A 20,723-nucleotide genomic window follows, 5' to 3' on the forward strand; every position below is an offset into this window, starting at 1 on the left:
AAGACCCAATCCTAAGCCTAGCACAAGATCGTGTAGTTCGTTTCCTCAGAGCTTTTCTAATGTCAAGTATCAGTTCCTTAGACCATGAGATTGTGCAACTCCCGGATACCGTAGGAATGCTTTGGGTGTACCAAACGTCACAACGTAACTGGGTGGCTATAAAGGTGCACTACAGGTATCTCCGAAAGTGTCTGTTGGGTTGGCACGAATCGAGACTGGGATTTGTCACTCCGTGTAAACGGAGAGGTATCTCTGGGCCCACTCGGTAGGACATCATCATAATGTGCACAATGTGACCAAGGAGTTGATCACGGGATGATGTGAGTTACGGAACGAGTAAAGAAACTTGCCGGTAACGAGATTGAACAAGGTATAGGGATACCGACGATCGAATCTCGGGCAAGTAACATACCGATAGACAAAGGGAATTGAATACGGGATTGATTGAATCCCCGACATCGTGGTGCATCCGATGAGATCATCGTGGAACATGTGGGAGCCAACATGGGTATCCAGATCCCGCTGTTGGTTATTGACCGGAGAACGTCTCGGTCATGTCTGCATGGTTCCCGAACCCGTAGGGTCTACACGCTTAAGGTTCGATGATGCTAGGGTTATAGGGAAAGTATGTACGTGGTTACCGAATGTTGTTCGGAGTCCCGGATGAGATCCCGGACGTCACGAGGAGTTCCGGAATGGTCCGGAGGTAAAGATTTATATATGGGAAGTCCTGTTTTGGTCACCGGAAAAGTTTCGGGTGATATCGGTAATGTACCGGGACCACCGGGAGGATCCCGGGGGTCCACCAAGTGGGGCCACCAGCCCCAGAAGGCTGCGTGGGCCAAGTGTGGGAGGGGACCAGCCCTAGGTGGGCTGGTGCGCCCCCCACCAAGGCCCAAGGCGCATGGGAGAGTGGGAGGGGGCAAACCCTAGGTCCAGATGGGCCTTAGGGCCCATCTAGTGGGGCGCCCCCCTCTCCTCCCCTTGGCCGCCCCCCCTTGATGGGATCTAGGGCTGGCCGCCTCCTCTTGGGGTGGGAACCCTAGAAGGGGGCGCAGCCCCCTCCCCCCTATATATAGTTGAGGTTTGGGCTGCCCAAGACACACGAGAACGTCTCCTTTTGGCGCAGCCCTACCCCTCTCCCTCCTCCTCCTCTCCCGCGGTGCTTGGCGAAGCCCTGCGGGATTGCCATGCTCCTCCATCACCACCATGCCGTCGTGCTGCTGCTGGATGGAGTCTTCCCCAACCTCTCCCTCTCTCCTTGCTGGATCAAGGCGTGGGAGACGTCACCGGGCTGCACGTGTGTTGAACGCGGAGGCACCGTTCTTCGGTGCTTAGATCGGAATCAACCGCGATCTGAATCGCTACGAGTACGACTCCTTCATCCGCGTTCTTGCAACGCTTCCGCATCGCGATCTACAATGGTATGTAGATGCACTCCCCTTCCCCTCGTTGCTAGATTACTCCATAGATTGATCTTGGTGATGCGTAGAAAATTTTGAATTTCTGCTACGTTTCCCAACAGGGAAAACATCGAGCGCCGGAAAAATATGCAAATTGTCGTGGGTGCTGTCGACGGTGATGCCAGCGTGTGGGAAAAGTTCGTGCAATTCGGCGGAGTGAAAAAAAAGTAGTTGGGAACCCCCCTCCGGCAGAACGAACCGGAGCTGGTTGCATTAGGTGTACGTCATCGTATGCATGCAATTGCACCAAAGTGTGCATACAAGTGGGCACGGCCAACGTAGGTCCCCACGCAAGGTTGGAACGAAAACGGACACAAAACGAATGTTGCGTCTGTTAGAAATATGCCCTAGAGGTAATAATAAAATGGTTATTATTATATTTCCTTGTTCATGATAATTGTCTATTGTTCCTGCTATAATTGTGTTATCCGGAAATCATAATACATTTGTGAATACATAGACCACAACATGTCCCTAGTGAGCCTCTAGTTGACTAGCTCGTTGATCAATAGATGGTTACGGTTTCCTGACCACGGACATTGGATGTCATTGATAACGGGATCATATCATTAGGAGAATGATGTGATGGACAAGACCCAATCCTAAGCATAGCACTAGATCGTGTAGTTCGTTTGCTAAAGCTTTTCTAATGTCAAGTATCATTTCCTTAGACCATGAGATCGTGCAACTCCCGAATGCCGTAGGAATGCTTTGGGTGTACCAAACGTCACAACGTAACTGGGTGGCTATAAAGGTGCACTACAGGTATCTCCAAAAGTGTCTGTTGGGTTGGCACGGATCGAGACTGGGATTTGTCACTCGTATGACGAAGAGGTATCTCTAGGCCCACTCGGTAATGCATCATCATAATGAGCTCAATGTGACCAAGTAGTTGGTCACGGGATCATGCATTACAGAACGAGTAAAGTGACTTGCCGGTAAAGAGATTGAATGAGGTATTGGGATACCGACGATCGAATCTCGGGCAAGTAACGTACCGATTGACAAAGGGAATTGTATACGGGATTGCTTGAATCCTCGACATCGTGGTTCATCCGATGAGATCATCATGGAACGTGTGGGGGTCAACATGGGTATCCAGATCCCGCTGTTGGTTATTGGCTAGAGAGGTGTCTCGGTCATGTCTGCATGATTCCCGAACCCGTAGGGTCTACACACTTAAGGTTCGATGACGCTAGGGTTATAAGGAAGGTTTGTATGTGATTACCGAATGTTTTTCAGAGTTCCGGATGAGATCCCAGATGTCACGAGGAGTTCCGGAATGGTCCGGAGATGAAGATTTATATATGGGAAGTCCTTATTCGGTCGCCGGAAGTGTTCGGGAGTATATCGGTATTGTACCGGGACAACCGAAAGGGTTCCGGGGGTCCACCGGGAGGGTCCACCTGCCCCGGAGGGCCCTATGGGCTGAATATAGAGGGGAACCAGCCCCTAGGTGGGCTGGGCGCCAAACCGCCCCTAGGGCCCATGCGCCTAGGGTTTGGGGGAAACCCTGGGGGGCGCCCCCCTTGGCTTGGGGGCAAGCCTCCCCCTTGGCCGCCGCCCCCCCTCTAGATCCATCTGGAGGGGGCCGGCCCCCCTCTCCCTTGCCCCTATAAATAGAGGGGGTGGGAGGGCAGCAGCACCACATCCAAGGCGTAGCCCCTCCCCTCCCCAACACCTCTCCTCCTCTACGTGAGCTTGGCGAAGCCCTGCCGGAGAACTGCCACTCCACCACCACCACGTCATCGTGCTGCTGTTGGAGCCTTCTTCCTCAACCTCTCCCTCCTCCTTGCTGGATCAAGGCGCGGGAGACGTCACCGGGCTACACGTGTGTTGAACACGGAGGCACTGTTGTTTGGTGCTTGGATCGGATTCTGCCGCGATCTGAATCGCTACGTGTACGACTCCTCCAACCTCGTTCTTGCAACGCTTCCGCATCGCGATCTTCAAAGGTATGAAGATGCACTCCCCTCTCATTGCTAGTAAACTCCATAGATTGATCTTGGTGATGCGTAGAATTTTTTTAATTTCTTTAACGATCCCCAACAGTGGTATCAGAGCTAGGTCTATGCGTAGTTTCTATGCACGAGTAGAACACAAGTTGTTGTGGGCGGCGATTTTGTCAATTTACTTGCCGTTACTAGTCTTATCTTGATTCGGCGGCATCGTGGGATGAAGCGGCCCGGACCGACCTTACACGTACGCTTACGTGAGACAGGTTCCACCGACTGACATGCACTAGTTGCATAAGGTGGCTAGCGGGTGTCTGTCTCTCCCACTTTAGTCGGATCGGATTCGATGAAAAGGGTCCTTATGAAGGGTAAATAGAAATTGGCATATCACGTTGTGGTTTTGGCGTAGGTAAGAAACGTTCTTGCTAGAAACCTATAGCAGACACGTAAAAATTTGCAACAACAATTAGAGGACGTCTAACTTGTTTTTGCAGCAAGTGTCATGTGATGTGTTATGGCCAGAAGGATGTGATGAATGATATATGTGATGTATGAGATTGATCATGGTCTTGTAATAGGAATCACGACTTGCATCTCGATGAGTATGACAACCGGCAGGAGCCATAGGAGTTGTCTTAATTTATTTATGACCTGCGTGTCAACTGGAACGTCATGTAATTACTTTACTTTATTGCTAACCGTTAGCCATAGTAGTAGAAGTAATAGTTGGCGAGACAACTTCATGAAGACACAATGATGGAGATCATGTTGTCATGCCGGTGACGATGATGATCATGGCGCCCCGAAGATGGAGATCAAAGGGAGCAAAATGATATTGGCCATATCATGTCACTATTTGATTGCATGTGATGTTTATCATGTTTTACATCTTATTTGCTTAGAACGACGGTAGCATAAATAAGATGATCCCTCGCTAAAATTTCAAGAAAGTGTTCCCCCTAACTGTGCACCGTTGCGAAGGTTCGTTGTTTCGAAGCACCACGTGATGATCGGGTGTGATAGGTTCTAACGTTCGCATACAATGGGTGTAAGCCAGATTTACACACACAATACACTTAGGTTGACTTGACGAGCCTAGCATGTACACACATGGCCTCGGAACACAAGAGACCGAAAGGTCGAGCATGAGTCGTATAGCAGATACGATCAACATGAAGATGTTCACCGATGATGACTAGTCCGTCTCACGTGATGATCGGACACAGCCTAGTTGACTCGGATCATGTATCACTTAGATGACTAGAGGGATGTCTGTCTGAGTGGGAGTTCATTAATAATTTGATTAGATGAACTTAATTATCATGAACTTAGTCTAAAACCTTTACAATATGTCTTGTAGATCAAATGGCCCACGCTAATGTCAACCTCAACGCGTTCCTAGAGAAAACCAAGCTGAAAGACGATGGTAGCAACTATACGGACTGGGTCTGGAACTTGAGGATCATCCTCATAGCTGCCAAGAAAGCATATGTCCTGGAAGCACCGCTAGGTGAAGCACCCGTCCCAGCAAACCAAGACGTTATGAATGCCTGGCAAACACGTGTTGATGATTACTCCCTGGTTCAGTGCGGCATGCTTTACAGCTTAGAACCGGGCTCCAAAAGCGTTTCGAGCAGCACGGAGCATATGAGTGTTCCAAGAGCTGAAAATGGTTTTCCAAGCTCATGCCCGGGTCGAGAGATATGAAGTCTCCGACAAGTTCTATAGTTGTAAGATGGAGGAGAATAGTTCCGTCAGCGAACACATACTCAAAATGTCTGGGTTGCACAACCGCTTGTCTCAGCTGGGAGTTAATCTCCCGAATGACGCGGTCATTGACAGAATCCTTCAGTCGCTCCCACCTAGCTACAAGAGCTTTGTGATGAACTTCAATATGCAGGGGATGGAAAAGACCATTCCTGAGGTATATTTGATGCTGAAATCAGCGGAGGTGGAGATAAAAAAGGAACATCAAGTGTTGATGGTGAATAAAACCACTAAGTTCAAGAAAGGGAAGGGTAAAAAGAGCTTCAAGAAAGACGGCAAGGGAGTTGCCGCGCCCGGTAAGCAAGCTGCCGGGAAGAAGATAAAGAATGGACCCACGCCTGAGACTGAGTGCTTTTATTGCAAGGGAAACGGTCACTGGAAGCGGAACTGCCCCAAGTACTTAGCGGACAAGAAGGCCGGTAACACCAAAGGTATATGTGATATACATGTTATTGATGTATACCTTACCAGTACTTGTAGTAGCTCCTGGGTATTTGATACCGGCGTGGTTGCTCATATTTGTAACTCAAAATAGGAGCTGCGGAATAAGCGGAGACTGGCGAAGGACGAGGTGACGATGCGCGTCGGAAATGGTTCCAAGGTCGATGTGATCGCCGTCGGCACGCTACCTCTACATTTACCTACGGGATTAGTTTTAAATCTCAATAATTGTTATGTAGTGCCAGCTTTGAGCATGAACATTGTATCTGGATCTCGTTTAATGCGAGATGGCTACTCATTTAAATCCGAGAATAATGGTTGTTCTATTTATATGAGAGATATGTTTTATGGTCATGCCCCGCTGGTCAATGGTTTATTCTTATTGAATCTCAAACGTGATGTTACACATATTCATAGTGTGAATGCCAAAAGATGTAAGGTTGATAATGATAGTCCCACATACTTGTGGCACTGCCGCCTTGGTCACATTGGTGTCAAACGCATGAAGAAACTCCATGCAGATGGACCTTTGGAGTCTCTTGATTATGAATCATTTGACACGTGCGAACCATGCCTCATGGGCAAAATGACCAAGACTCCGTTCTCCGGAACAATGGAGCGAGCAACCAACTTATTGGAAATCATACATACTGATGTGTGCGGTCCAATGAGCGTTGAGGCTCGCAGTGGCTATCATTATGTTCTCACCCTCACTGATGACTTAAGTAGATATGGGTATGTCTACTTGATGAAACACAAGTCTGAGACCTTTGAAAAGTTCAAGGAATTTCAGAGTGAGGTTGAGAATCAACGTGACAGGAAAATAAAGTTCTTACGATCAGATCGTGGGGGAGAATATTTGAGTCATGAATTTGGCACACACTTAAGGAAATGGGGAATTGTTTCACAACTCACGCCGCCTGGAACACCTCAGCGTAATGGTGTGTCCGAACGTCGTAATCGCACTCTGTTGGACATGGTGCGATCTATGATGTCTCTTACCGACCTACCGCTATCATTTTGGGGATATGCTTTAGAGACTGCCGCATTCAATTTAAATAGGGCTCCGTCGAAATCCATTGAGACGACACCGTATGAATTATGGTTTGGGAAGAAACCTAAGCTGTCGTTTCTAAAAGTTTGGGGATGCGATGCTTATGTCAAGAAACTTCAACCAGAAAAGCTCGAACCCAAGTCGGAAAAATGCGTCTTCATAGGATACCCGAAGGAAACCATTGGGTATACCTTCTACCTCAGATCCGAAGGCAAGATCTTCGTTGCCAAGAACGGGTCCTTTCTGGAGAAAGAGTTTCTCTCGAAAGAAGTAAGTGGGAGGAAAGTGGAACTTGATGAGATGACTCTTCTCGAACCAGAGAGTAGCGCAACACAAGAAAATGTTTCTGTGGTGCCTGCACCGACTAGAGAGGAGGTTAATGATGACGATCATGATCAAGTTACCACTAAACTTCGTAGGTCCACAAGGACACGTTCCGCACCAGAGTGGTACGGCAACCCTGTCCTGGAAATCATGTTGTTAGACAACGGTGAACCTTCGAACTATGAAGAAGCGATGGCGGGCCCGGATTCCGACAAATGGCTTGAAGCCATGAAATCCGAGATAGGATCCATGTATGAAAACGAAGTATGGACTTTGACTGACTTGCCCGATGATCGGCGAGCAATAGAAAATAAATGGATCTTTAAGAAGAAGACAGACGCGGATGGTAATGTGACCATCTATAAGGCTCGGCTTGTCGCTAAGGGTTATCGACAAGTTCAAGGGGTTGACTACGATGAGACTTTCTCACCCGTAGCGAAGCTGAAGTCCGTCCGAATCATGTTAGCAATTGCCGTGTTCTATGATTATGAGATATGGCAAATGGACGTCAAAACGGCATTCCTTAATGGTTTCCTTAAGGAAGAATTGTATATGATGCAGCCAGAAGGTTTTGTCGATCCTAAGAATGCTGACAAGGTGTGCAAGCTCCAACGCTCAATCTATGGGCTGGTGCAAGCATCTCGGAGTTGGAACATTCGCTTTGATGAGATGATCAAAGCGTTTGGGTTTACGCAAACTTATGGAGAAGCCTGTGTTTACAAGAAAGTGAGTGGGAGCTCTGTAGCGTTTCTCATATTATATGTGGATGACATACTATTGATGGGAAATGATATAGAATTCTTGGAAAGCATAAAGGCCTACTTGAATAAGTGTTTTTCAATGAAGGACCTTGGAGAAGCTGCTTATATATTAGGCATCAAGATCTATATAGATAGATCGAGACGCCTCCTTGGTCTTTCACAAAGCACGTACCTTGACAAGATATTGAAGAAGTTCAATATGGATCAGTCCAAGAAGGGGTTCTTGCCTGTATTGCAAGGTGTGAGATTGAGCACGGCTCAATGCCCGACCATGACAGAAGATAGAGAAAAGATGAGTGTCATCCCCTATGCCTCGGCCATAGGGTCTATTATGTATGCCATGCTGTGTACCAGACCTGATGTAAACCGTGCCGTAAGTTTGGTAGGAAGGTACCAAAGTAATCTCGGCATGGAACACTGGACAGCGGTCAAGAATATCCTGAAGTACCTAAAAACGACTAAGGATATGTTTCTCGTTTATGGAGGTGACGAAGAGCTCGTCGTAAACGGTTACATCGATGCTAGCTTCGACACAGATCTGGATGACTCTAAGTCACAAACCGGATACGTGTATATTTTGAATGGTGGGGCAGTCAGCTGGTGCAGTTGCAAGCAAAGCGTCGTGGTGGGATCTACATGTGAAGCGGAGTACATGGCAGCCTCGAAGGCAGCACATGAAGCAATCTGGATGAAGGAGTTCATTACCGACCTAGGAGTTATTCCCAATGCGTCGGGCCCGATGACTCTCTTCTGTGACAACACTAGAGCTATTGCCCTGGCCAAGGAGCCCAGGTTTCACAAGAAGACCAGGCATATCAAGCGTCGCTTCAAGTCCATTCGTGAAAATGTTCAAGATGGAGACATAGATATTTGTAAAGTGCATACGGACCTGAATGTCGCAGATCCGTTGACTAAACCTCTTCCACGAGCAAAACATGATCAACACCAGAACTCTATGGGTGTTCGATTCATCACAATGTAACTAGATTATTGACTCTAGTGCAAGTGGGAGACTGTTGGAAATATGCCCTAGAGGCAATAATAAAATGGTTATTATTATATTTCCTTGTTCATGATAATTGTCTATTGTTCATGCTATAATTGTGTTATCCGGAAATCGTAATACATGTGTGAATACATAGACCACAACATGTCCCTAGTGAGCCTCTAGTTGACTAGCTCGTTGATCAATAGATGGTTACGGTTTCCTGACCATGGACATTGGATGTCATTGATAACGGGATCGCATCATTAGGAGAATGATGTGATGGACAAGACCCAATCCTAAGCATAGCACTAGATCGTGTAGTACGTTTGCTAAAGCTTTTCTAATGTCAAGTATCATTTCCTTAGACCATGAGATCGTGCAACTCCCGGATGCCGTAGGAATGCTTTGGGTGTACCAAACGTCACAACGTAACTGGGTGGCTATAAAGGTGCACTACAGGTATCTCCGAAAGTGTCTGTTGGGTTGGCACGGGTTGAGACTGGGATTTGTCACTCCGTATGACGGAGAGGTATCTCTGGGCCCACTCGGTAATGCATCATCATAATGAGCTCAATGTGACCAAGTAGTTGGTCACGGGATCATGCATTACGGAACGAGTAAAGTGACTTGCCGGTAACGAGATTGAACGAGGTATTGGGATACCGACGATCGAATCTCGGGCAAGTAACGTACCGATTGACAAAGGGAATTGTATACGAGATTGCTTGAATCCTCGACATCGTGGTTCATCCAATGAGATCATCGTGGAACGTGTGGGAGCCAACATGGGTATCCAGATCCCGCTGTTGGTTATTGGCTAGAGAGGTGTCTCGGTCATGTCGCATGATTCCCGAACCCGTAGGGTCTACACACTTAAGGTTCGATGACGCTAGGGTTATAACGAAGGTTTGTATGTGATTACCGAATGTTGTTCGGAGTCCCGGATGAGATCCCGGACGTCACGAGGAGTTCTGGAATGGTCCGAAGACAAAGATTTATATATGGGAAGTCCTTATTCGGTTGCCGGAAGTGTTCGGGGGTATATCGGTATTGTACCGGGACCACCGAAAGGGTTCCGGGGGTCCACCGGGAGGGTCCACCTGCCCCGGAGGGCCGTATGGGCTGAATATAGAGGGGAACCAGCCCATAGGTGGGCTGGGCGCCAAACCCCCCCAGGGCCCATGCGCCTAGGGTTTGGGGGAAACCCTGGGGGGGCGCCCCCCTTGGCTTGGGGGGCAAGCCTCCCCCCTTGGCCGCCGCCCCCCCTCTAGATCCATCTGGAGGGGGCCGGCCCCCCTCTCCCTTGCCCCTATAAATGAGGGGGGTGGGAGGGCAGCAGCACCACATCCATGGCGCAGCCCCTCCCCTCCCCAACACCTCTCCTCCTTCGCGTGAGCTTGGCGAAGCCCTGCCGGAGAACTGCCACTCCACCACCACCACGCCGTCGTGCTACTGTTGGAGCCTTCTTCCTCAACCTCTCCCTCCTCCTTGCTGGATCAAGGCGCGGGAGACGTCACCGGGCTGCACGTGTGTTGAACGCGGAGGCGCCGTTGTTCGGTGCTTGGATCGGATTCTGCCGCGATCTGAATCGCTACGTGTACGACTCCTCCAACCGCGTTCTTGCAACGCTTCCGCATCGCGATCTTCAAAGGTATGAAGATGCACTCCCCTCTCGTTGCTAGTAAACTCCATAGATTGATCTTGGTGATGCGTAGAAATTTTTTAATTTCTGCAACGATCCCCAACGGCGTCATGTCCGGCCAGTGTTTTTGGGCATTTTCACCGGGAAAATCCTAGGAAAAGCATCGAGCACCGAAAAAATATGCAAATTGTCGTGGGTGCTATCGACAGTGATGCCAACGTGTGGGAAAAGTTTCGTGCATTTCGGCAGAGTGAAAAAAAAGGTAGTTGGGAACCCCCGTCCGGCAGAACGAACCGGAGCTGGTTGCACTAGGTGTACGTGATCGCATGCATGGAATTGCACCAAAGTGTGCATACAAGTGGGCACGGCCGACGTAGGGCCCCACGCAAGGTTGGAACGAAAACGGACACAAAACGAATGTTGTGTCACGTCCGGCCAGTGTTTTTGGGCATTTTCACCGGGAAAATCCTAGGAAAAGAATCGAGCGCCGGAAAAATATGCATATTGTCGTGGGTGCTGTCAACGGTGATGCCAACGCGTGGGAAAAGTTTCGTGCAATTCGGTGGAATAAAAAAACGTAGTTGGGAACCCCCCTACGGCAGAACGAACCGGAGCTGGTTGCACTAGGTGTACGTGATCGCATGCATGCAATTGCACCAAAGTGTGCATACAAGTGGGCATGACCGACGTAGGGCCCCACGCAAGGTTGGAACGAAAACGGACACAAAACGAACGTTCCGTCACGTCCGGCCAGTGTCTTTGGGCATTTTCACCGGGAAAATCCTAGGAAAAACATCGAGCGCCGGAAAAATTTGCAAATTGTCGTGGGTGCTGTCGACGGTGATGCCAACGTGTGGGAAAATTTTCGTGCAATTCGGCGGAGTGAAAATAAAACGTAGTTGGGAACCCCCCTCCGGCAGAACGAACCGGAACTGGTTGCACTAGGTGTACGTGATCGCATGCATGCAATTGCACCAAAGTGTGCATACAAGTGGGCATGGCCGACGTAGGGCCCCACGCAAGGTTGGAACGAAAACGGACACAAAACGAATGTTGCGTCACGTCCGGCCAGTGTTTTTGCGCATTTTCACCGGGAAAATCCTAGGAAAAGCATCGAGCGCCGGAAAAATATGCAAATTGTCGTGGGTGCCGTCGACGGTGATGCCAACGTGTGGGAAAGTTTCGTGCAATTCGGCGAAGTGAAAAAAAAACGTAGTTGGAAACCCCCCTCCGGCAGAACGAACCGGAGCTGGTTGCACTAGGTGTACGTGATCGCATGCATGCAATCGCACCAAAGTGTGCATACAAGTGGGCACGGCCGACGTAGGGCCCCACACAAGGTTGGAACGAAAACGGACACAAAACGAACGTTGCGTCACGTCCGGCCAGTGTTTTTGGGCATTTTCACCGGGAAAATCCTAGGAAAAGCATCGAGCGCCGGAAAAATATGCAAATTGTCGTGGGTGCTGTCGACGGTGATGCCAACGTGTGGGAAAAGTTTCGTGCAATTCGGCGTAGTGAAAAAAAAAAGTAGTTGGGAACCCCCCTCCGGTAGAACGAACCGGAGCTGGTTGCACTAGGTGTACGTGATCGCATGCATGCAATTGCACCAAAGTGTGCATACAAGTGGGCACGGCCGACGTAGGGCCCCACGCAAGGTTGGAACGAAAACGGACACAAAACGAACGTTGCGTCACGTCCGGCCAGTGTTTTTGGGCATTTTCACCGTGAAAATCCTAGGAAAAGCATCGAGCGCCGGAAAAATATGCAAATTGTCATGGGTGCTGTCGACGGTGATGCCAACGTGTGGGAAAAGTTTCTTGCAATTCGGCGGAGTTAAAGAAAAACGTAGTTGGGAACCCCCCTCCGGCAGAACGGACCGGAGCTAGTTGCACTAGGTGTACGTGATCACATGCATGCAATTGTGCCAAAGTGTGCATACAAGTGGGCACGGCCGACGTAGGGCCCCACGCAAGGTTGGAACGAAAACGGACACAAAACGAACGTTGCGTCACGTCCGGCCAATGTTTTTGGGCATTTTCACCGGGAAAATTCTAGGAAAAGCATCGAGCGCCGGAAAAATAAGCAAATTGTCGTGGGTGCTGTCGACGGTGATGCCAACGTGTGGGAAAAGTTTCTTGCAATTCGGCGGAGTGAAAACAAAAACGTAGTTGGGAACCCCTCCGGCAGAACGAACCGGAGCTGGTTGCACTAGGTGTACGTGATCGCATGCATGCAATTGCACCAAAGTGCGCATACAAGTGGGCACGGCCGACGTAGGGCCCCACGCAAGGTTGGAACGAAAACGGACACAAAACGAATATTGTGTCACGTCCGGCCAGTGTTTTTGGGCATTTTCACCGGGAAAATCCTAGGAAAAGCATCGAGCGCCGGAAAAATATGCATATTGTCGTGGGTGCTGTCGACGGTGATGCCAACTTGTGGGAAAAGTTTTGTGCAATTCGGCGGAGTAAAAAAAAGTAGTTGGGAACCCCCCTCCGGCAGAACAAACCGGAGCTGGTTGCACTAGGTGTACGTGATCGCATGCATGCAATTGCACCAAAGTGTGCATACAAGTGGGCATAGCCGAGTAGGACCCCACGCAAGGTTGGAACAAAAACGGACACAAAATGAAGGTTGCGTCACGCTCCGGCCAGTGTTTTTGGGCATTTTCACCGGGAAAATCCTAGGAAAAGCATCGAGCGCCGGAAAAATATGCAAATTGTCGTGGGTGCTGTCGACGGTGATGCCAACATGTGGAAAAAGTCTTGTGCCATTTTGCGGAGTCAAAAAAAATGTAGTGTGAAAAAAAAACGCTTTTATCAATCAATGTATTATCAATAATGTTTTTTTAAACAAACGCAATTAATGGATGGGGCCGGCGTATATCTGCATGTCCACCGGGGGTCAAATCCTCACTGAACGCCGCCTCCACGATCGCCAGTCCACGCCGCCTCCACGATCACCCTAGCAGCCATCTGCGCCCTCCGCCCCCGCCGCCATCTGCGGCCGCCGTCGCCCCCGCCGCCACGTAACGCCGACGCCCCCGACGCCATCTGCCACGGACGCCACCTCAGGCCGACGCCCCAGTCGCCGACGCCCCGACGCCATCTCACGCCGACGCCCTGCCGCCCCCGACGTCACCTCACGCCGACACGCCAACGCCCCGACGCCCCCGACGCCCCCCACACCGACGCCCCGACCCTGCCCCCAACGCCGCCGACGCGAACGCCCGGACCCTGCCCCCGACGCCGCCCCAGACGGATCGGACGCCCGTGAGTTTTGACAAAACTCTAGCTCCTCGTCATTATCTGCTAAACTGAACCGAGCGAAAAGTCAGTCCCTCCAACTCCTTGTCATTATCTGCTAATCGTAGTGTAATTTATATCTTGATTATTAGCATTTTTTGTTAGGTGATTAACTTGTGTTCCGTTGGTCTCTCGAGTCCATGTTCTTCTGGCCGTCGTTGCCAACGATTTCTCCGTCCGATCAGGGATCTAGCATGCATCTAGTGAGTCCCACTAGCACCTAGAAGTGGCCGAGGGATCTAGCATGCATCTAGTTTGGCAGAACATTAGTAATTTAAAACCAGAGTATGTAATGTGTGCGCAACAAATACTTTGGCTTTTAGAAACCATAGTTTTTCTTAGTTCTGTCAAAACCACCAAAGTGTTTGGCTATAGTGTAGTTTTGCTATAGTTTTGGTACTAATTATGCATGCATGACAGCTGAACCTAATTCAGTTTTTTTAGGTATATACAGTTTGCGACTGACGCCATCTGCCACCAATGCCGTCGTCCCCCAGGGCGGCCCTGATCCCATGGCACGAGGTACTATGCATTCATCATGTTTATCATGTACCCATATAAAGTAGCTAATATTATTTTTGCTCCTATTCATAGTGATGGAGGAGTACGGAGAGATTTTTTGTTCGGTTGAGAAGTGGTGTCTGTTGGTCAGCAAACTAAACTCTAGGCAGAAAAAGCGTTTTGCAAGCACTAGTCTTGAAAAAATGTTGATGATTCCTAGTGTGCTCATGCGAAAATGTTTGCTGAAGTTCATTATTAAATCATATGCGTTGGACAGAAAGAGGTTCATCACGCCATCAAAAAACGGTGCGATATCATTGCGCCCTCAAGATGTGTTTGACATTTTCGGGCTACGGAACAAGGGCAGAGATGCCATGAAAGCGCTAGGTAAACGGGGGTTAAAGGCTAAGGTGAAGGTGCCTAGTCGTTTTCTAGATTCCAATACGGGGGAATGATGATAGACGAGCTGATTGAGAACATCGTTGCTAGTGGCACGTACGATGATGATTTTCTTCGTAGAATTGTTCTGGTTCTTCTAGGCACGGTTCTTGCACCGCAGTCCACGAAAGAAGTTCCTAATGCTTATTACAAGTTAGTGGAGGATGTGGAGGCCATCAAAGCATTTAATTGGAACACGTTTACTTTACGCGTTTGCGTTGAAGGCATCACAAAGACCTTATCAGATCTTACAAAATTTACTTGGCCGATCGAAAACCTTGCCTTCATATAGGTAAATCTTATGTTATATTTGTTTCTTTCGAACTATAGTTTGTGAAAAAAATTGCTAATATACTTCATGTTCATGCAGTACTTGTTTTGGGAGAAAGTGCAGCCACTGGATGATGAGGCATTTGATCGACTGGCTCATGAATATCCGTTGGTGCTTAATTGGTCAGAAGATGAGGCTAAGAAGCGTGACGCGTATGACACGTCATACGGCCGTGGTAATGGGACGGTAAGTTTTAATGGTTCATACTGCATGCACTTATGTTAGAATTTATATGTTGAGAAATTTAAATTGATTTAACGTGTCACAGATTGATGACGTGATAAGTGAGAAGTACATACAAGGATTAATTGCTCAACAAGGAAGAAAGGCGGAGGAAGAATTAGAGCAAGAAGATTGAACAGGTCGTGCCCAAACAAGGAAAGATAATAGAGACGAGGCTTCGTCGAGCAGGGATAGTACATTAGATCAAGTGATGAAATGCATTAAAGATATGCAAAAAGAAATTAGACTTCTCCCTGAAAAATGTGCCGAGGTAATGAGTGATGTGTACTTCAGTTTACATGGGATTATTCATAATTTATGCATGTAGTTAATGATTTTGATGTGTCATTGCAGATAGTATTGGAGAAGCTGGAGAAGAAAGGTCTCGTCTTCAAGCCAAACAGGGGGTCTGGTGATGACGTTGAGTTTGTGGAGCATAGTGAAGACTGTGTGGGGAAGTATGGTCCATCAAAATACAAATCATCAAAATATTGGACAGATGTAAAATCAACTCCTGCAAAAGAAGATATGGACAACAGGGTGGACGCATCCTTCACCATTGGGAACGGGAAGAAATTGGCGCGTGAGAAAGGTGTGCATCACAACACACCTGGTACAGGAGATGAAGGCGACCCCTTCATTATTGACGACAATGGTAATTCACCCAACCCATCTCTTGCGTCGGTAGACACGAATGACTTTCCAGCTATTACTTCAACCCCCAAGAATATGAATGAAGTATCAAACGGGTCTAGCGCCGATAAATATGAGGAGATTAGTATGGATAGTCTGAACACCCGTATAAAAAATGCGAAAGAAAATGGCACTAAGGAGAATGATGGGAAACGCAAGAGGAAACAGTCAAAATAGTGTCTTTCACCCTACCAGCAGAATGGTGGACGTAAACATGCAAAGAAAAGTAAGTGCTAGGTAATTTATTCTTGCAACATACTTCTGTCCTTGCATGCACACTTTATTAACTCATTCTTTCTTACTATTTTAGATCTGTTTGTATAAGAGCTGCTATGATTAGTACTGATTACATTAATGAGGATCACATAGAGGCCGCAAAGGTTTATATCCAAACACTGGCAGACTCGGAGAAGCTTTGTAGGAAAATTGTTGTGCACATGACGGGAATTGGTGGGGAAACATGTACACCTGATATGCTTCAAGCCATCATTTTGAAAAAGTGGTTGCATGGCGGTGTAAGTATTAGCAATAATTTATTAAGTTGTACATGTCATTTACATAAATTATCTAATAGGCGTATTGCTGTTATGTTATTTTGTAGGTCATCAATAGTTATTGCAACCATATGCAGACCCATAATCCTCGTGCTGACCATCACATATTATCATCTTGGGTGTCCCACTGGCTTATTCTTCGTGCTGATGGAAAGGTTAACAACTCTAAGAGGCATTTTATGGATCATTTCACTAACCAAACTAAAATGGTGTCTAGAGTTACTGAAGAGTATTTCATCAAAGATAAGGTACTTTAGTTTAGTATGATCATTCGTAGTACATAACTATCTGTGTGTACACCAACATGAATAAACTTTGTAGTAGGCATACTTTCCTTTTCCTGTGAAAGAAAATCATTGGATAACAGTTCTTATGCACAACAAGAAAAAAGAGTTTCAAGTTTTAAACTCTACTGGTGAATGCAGCAAAAGAGTTATTTCAAAGATTGCTAAGCTAATAAGCTTACAACGTTACATAAAACAATATATAGTTATTCGAAACGTACTTCATATGGATTTGTCATTTTTATTTCAAAGGGCAGAAATAGCTAATGATACAAAGGAGGCGAATGCACTTATTGGAACGGAACATCCTGACGTATCTTCCTGGCCAATAAGGGAGTACGATATGCCGTGACAAAAAGACGGGTATGTTGCAAATGTTGAATTAGTATGTACTTGTCTGATCCATCAATAATTGACTTGTGGTTTCTTGCAGGGTCTCTTGTGGTCTTTTCGTGGTGAAATGCGTTCAAACCTAGGACAGAGATGATTGGACATTTGAGTTTGATCAAGATGAGGTTAATGCTTCAAGGGGACGCATTCTAGCTGAAATACTTTTTTCAGAATGCAACACGATGGAAGTAGTGAAAGAGAAGATCCTCAAGATCATGGAGAAGAAATGAGTCGGAGGATGGGGTGTTGGCTATTATCTCCACTAAATAAACGTGCCGTTGTCGGTACTTGATACAATTTTCATATTAAGACATCTTTTTATTGTAATGCGGCATGGTTTTGCATGTTTCGCAACTAAATAAATGTGCCGTCGTCGGTATTTGCTACAATATATATTTTTCAATGTCACTCTTATTTGCATCATTGTGGGTGTCACTCTTATTTTTGCATCATTGTGTGTGATAATGTTTCAACTTGTTATTATACTGCTGTGATGATTACGCCGCCGTGGCCGGCCTTGCGCTGCTATTTTATACTGTTCCCTTTGTATTATGATGAGATGCGGACGGCGGCTGCTTTCTGTCAAAAAGTTAAGTTATAAAAGTTAGAAAAAAATGCCCAACCACCAGCGCTGGGCCCACAATAGCATACAGAACCTACCCAAATCAAGCCCGAAGGCGACTCGAGCGGCTGATTGAGCCCACTAATGGGCCCAGAAACGGAGTCCAACGGGGCTGCGGTAGTACTAAGAGAGGAGTTTGGTGGAGGGGGCGGAGGCAGCTATTTAAGTCGCTCCTCGCGGCCCCGGCTTCCGAGGTGGGACTAAAGATGGCGCCCCCATCGAGCCCCGCACTGCACGCGGTCGCCGCATGGATCACTGGCCTATTCTGCGCTGTCACCCGCCGGCCCAGTTCGGCCCAATGGAGGCAGGCCGCCACTCGACACCTCCCCCGGCCCACGCCCAGTCACCACGCCCGCGCGACGCACACCTCAGTGTTTAGTCCCACCTCGGAAGCGGGGGCGCGTGAGGAGCGGCTTAAATACCAGCTTCTGCCCCCTCCACCGAGCTCCTCTATTATTATTGAAGGAAATATGCCCTAGAGGCAATAACAAAGTAATTATTTATTTCCTTATATCATGATAAATATTTATTACTCATGCTAGAATTGTATTAACTGGAAACATAATACTTGTGTGAATATATAGACAAACAGAGTGTCACTAGTATGCCTCTACTTGACTAGCTCGTTGATCAAAGATGGTTATGTTTCCTAGCCATTGACATGAGTTGTCATTTGATTAACGGGATCACATCATTAGGAGAATGATGTGATTGACTTGACCCATTCTGTTAGCTTAGCACACGATCGTTTAGTATTCTGCTATTGCTTTCTTCATGACTTATACATGTTCCTATGACTATGAGATTATGCAACTCCCGTTTACCGGAGGAACACTTTGTGTGCTACCAAACGTCACAACGTAACTGGGTGATTATAAAGGTGCTCTACAGGTGTCTCTGAAGGTACTTGTTGGGTTGGCGTATTTCGAGATTAGGATTTGTCACTCCGATTGTCGGAGAGGTATCTCTGGGCCCACTCGGTAATGCACATCACTATAAGACTTGCAAGCATTGCAACTAATGAGTTAGTTGTGGGATGATGTATTATAGAACGTGTAAAGAGACTTGCCGGTAACGAGATTGAACTAGGTATTGAGATACCGACGATCGAATCTCGGGCAAGTAACATCGATGACAAAGGGAACACCGTATGTTGTTGTGCGGTCTGACCGATAAAGATCTTCGTAGAATATGTGGGAGCCAATATGAGCATCCAGGTTCCGCTATTGGTTGTTGACCGGAGACGTGTCTCGGTCATGTCTACATAGTTCTCGAACCCGTAGGGTCCGCACGTTCAAAGTTTGATGACTGTTATATTATGAGTTTATGTGTTTTGATGTACCGAAGATAGTTCGAAGTCCCGGATGTGATCACGGACATGACGAGGAGTCTCGAAATGGCGAGACATAAAGATTGATATATTGGAAGCCTATATTTGGATATCGGAAGTGTTCCGGGTGAAATCAGGATTTTACCGGAGTACCGGGGGTTACCGAAACCCCCCGGGGGTTTAATGGGCCTACATGGGCCTTAGTGGAGAAGAGGAGGGGCGGCCAGGGCAGGCCACGCACCCCGTCCCCGTCTAGGCCGAATTGGACAAGGAGGGGGGGCCTTTCCTTCCTCTCTCCCTCCTCCTTCCCCCTTCTCCTACTCCAACTAGGAAAGGAGGGAGTCCTACTCTCGGTGGGAGTAGGACTCCTCCTGGCGCGCCTCCTCCTGGCCGGCCGCCTCTCCCTCCCTTGCTCCTTTATATACGGGGGCAGGGTGTCACCCCATAGACACAACAATTGATCTCTTGATCTCTTAGCCGTGTGCGGTGCCCCCCTCCACCATAATCCACCTCGATAATATCGTAGCGGTGCTTAGGTGAAGCTCTACGTCGGTAGAACATCATCATCATCACCACGCCGTCGTGCTGACGGAACTCTCCCTCAAAGCTCAGCTGGATCGGAGTTCGAGGGACGTCATCGAGCTAAATGTGTGCTGAACTCGGAGGTGCCGTGCGTTCGGTACTTGATCTGTCAGATCGTGAAGACGTACGACTACATCAACCGTGTTGTGCTAACGCTTCCGCTTTCGGTCTACGAGGGTACATGGACAACACTCTCCCTTCTTGTTTCTATGCATCACCATGATCCAGTGGGTGCGTAGGATTTTTTTTGAAATTACTACATTCCCCAACAGTGGCATCCGAGCCTGGTTTTACGCGTAGATGTTATATGCACGAGTAGAACACAAGTGAGTTGTGGGCGATATAAGTCATACTGCTTACCAGCATGTCATACTTTGGTTCGGCGGTATTGTTGGATGAAGCGGCCCGAACCGACATTACGCGTACGCTTACGCGAGACTGGTTCTACCGACGTGCTTTGCACATAGGTAGCTGGCGGGTGTCAGTTTCTCCAACTTTAGTTGAACCGAGTGTGGTTACGCCCGGTTCTTGAGAAGGTTAAAACAACACTAACTTGAACAAATATCGTTGTGGTTTCGATGCGTAGGTAAGAACGGTTCTTGCTCAGCCCGTAGCAGCCACGTAAAACTTGCAACAACAAAGTAGAGGACGTCTAACTTGTTTTTGCAGGGCATATTGTGATGTGATATGGTCAAGGCATGATGCTATATTTTATTGTATGAGATGATCATGTTTTGTAACCGAGTTATCGGCAAGTGGCAGGAGCCATATGGTTGTCGCTTTATTGTATGCAATGCAATCGCCCTGTAATGCTTTACTTTATCACTAAGCGGTAGCGATAGTCGTGGAAGCATAAGTTGGCGAGACGACAAAAATGTTACGATGGAGATCAAGGTGTCGCGCCGGTGACGATGGTGATCATGATGGTACTTCAGAGATGGAGATCACAAGCACAAGATGATGATGGCCATATCATATCACTTATATTGATTGCATGTGATGTTTATCTTTTATGCATCTTATCTTGCTTTGATTGACGGTAGCATTATAAGATGATCTCTCACTAAATTATC

General features: G+C 47.7%; 1 protein-coding gene across 1 annotated transcript; it reads left to right on the forward strand.

The window, feature by feature from the left end:
- Positions 1-14,655: 14,655 nt before the first annotated feature.
- Positions 14,656-17,346, forward strand: LOC109736944 (uncharacterized). Its single transcript, XM_020296162.1, has 6 exons — positions 14,656-14,853; positions 15,013-15,159; positions 15,550-16,055; positions 16,199-16,403; positions 16,490-16,690; positions 17,203-17,346. Exons 1-6 carry the CDS (start codon positions 14,656-14,658, stop codon positions 17,344-17,346), a joined length of 1,401 nt encoding a protein of 466 aa, XP_020151751.1.
- The last annotated feature ends 3,377 nt before the right edge of the window (positions 17,347-20,723 follow it).

This window comes from Aegilops tauschii, chromosome 6 (genome assembly GCF_002575655.3).
Source record: "Aegilops tauschii subsp. strangulata cultivar AL8/78 chromosome 6, Aet v6.0, whole genome shotgun sequence".
In the NCBI taxonomy this organism is placed as follows: domain Eukaryota; kingdom Viridiplantae; phylum Streptophyta; class Magnoliopsida; order Poales; family Poaceae; genus Aegilops; species Aegilops tauschii.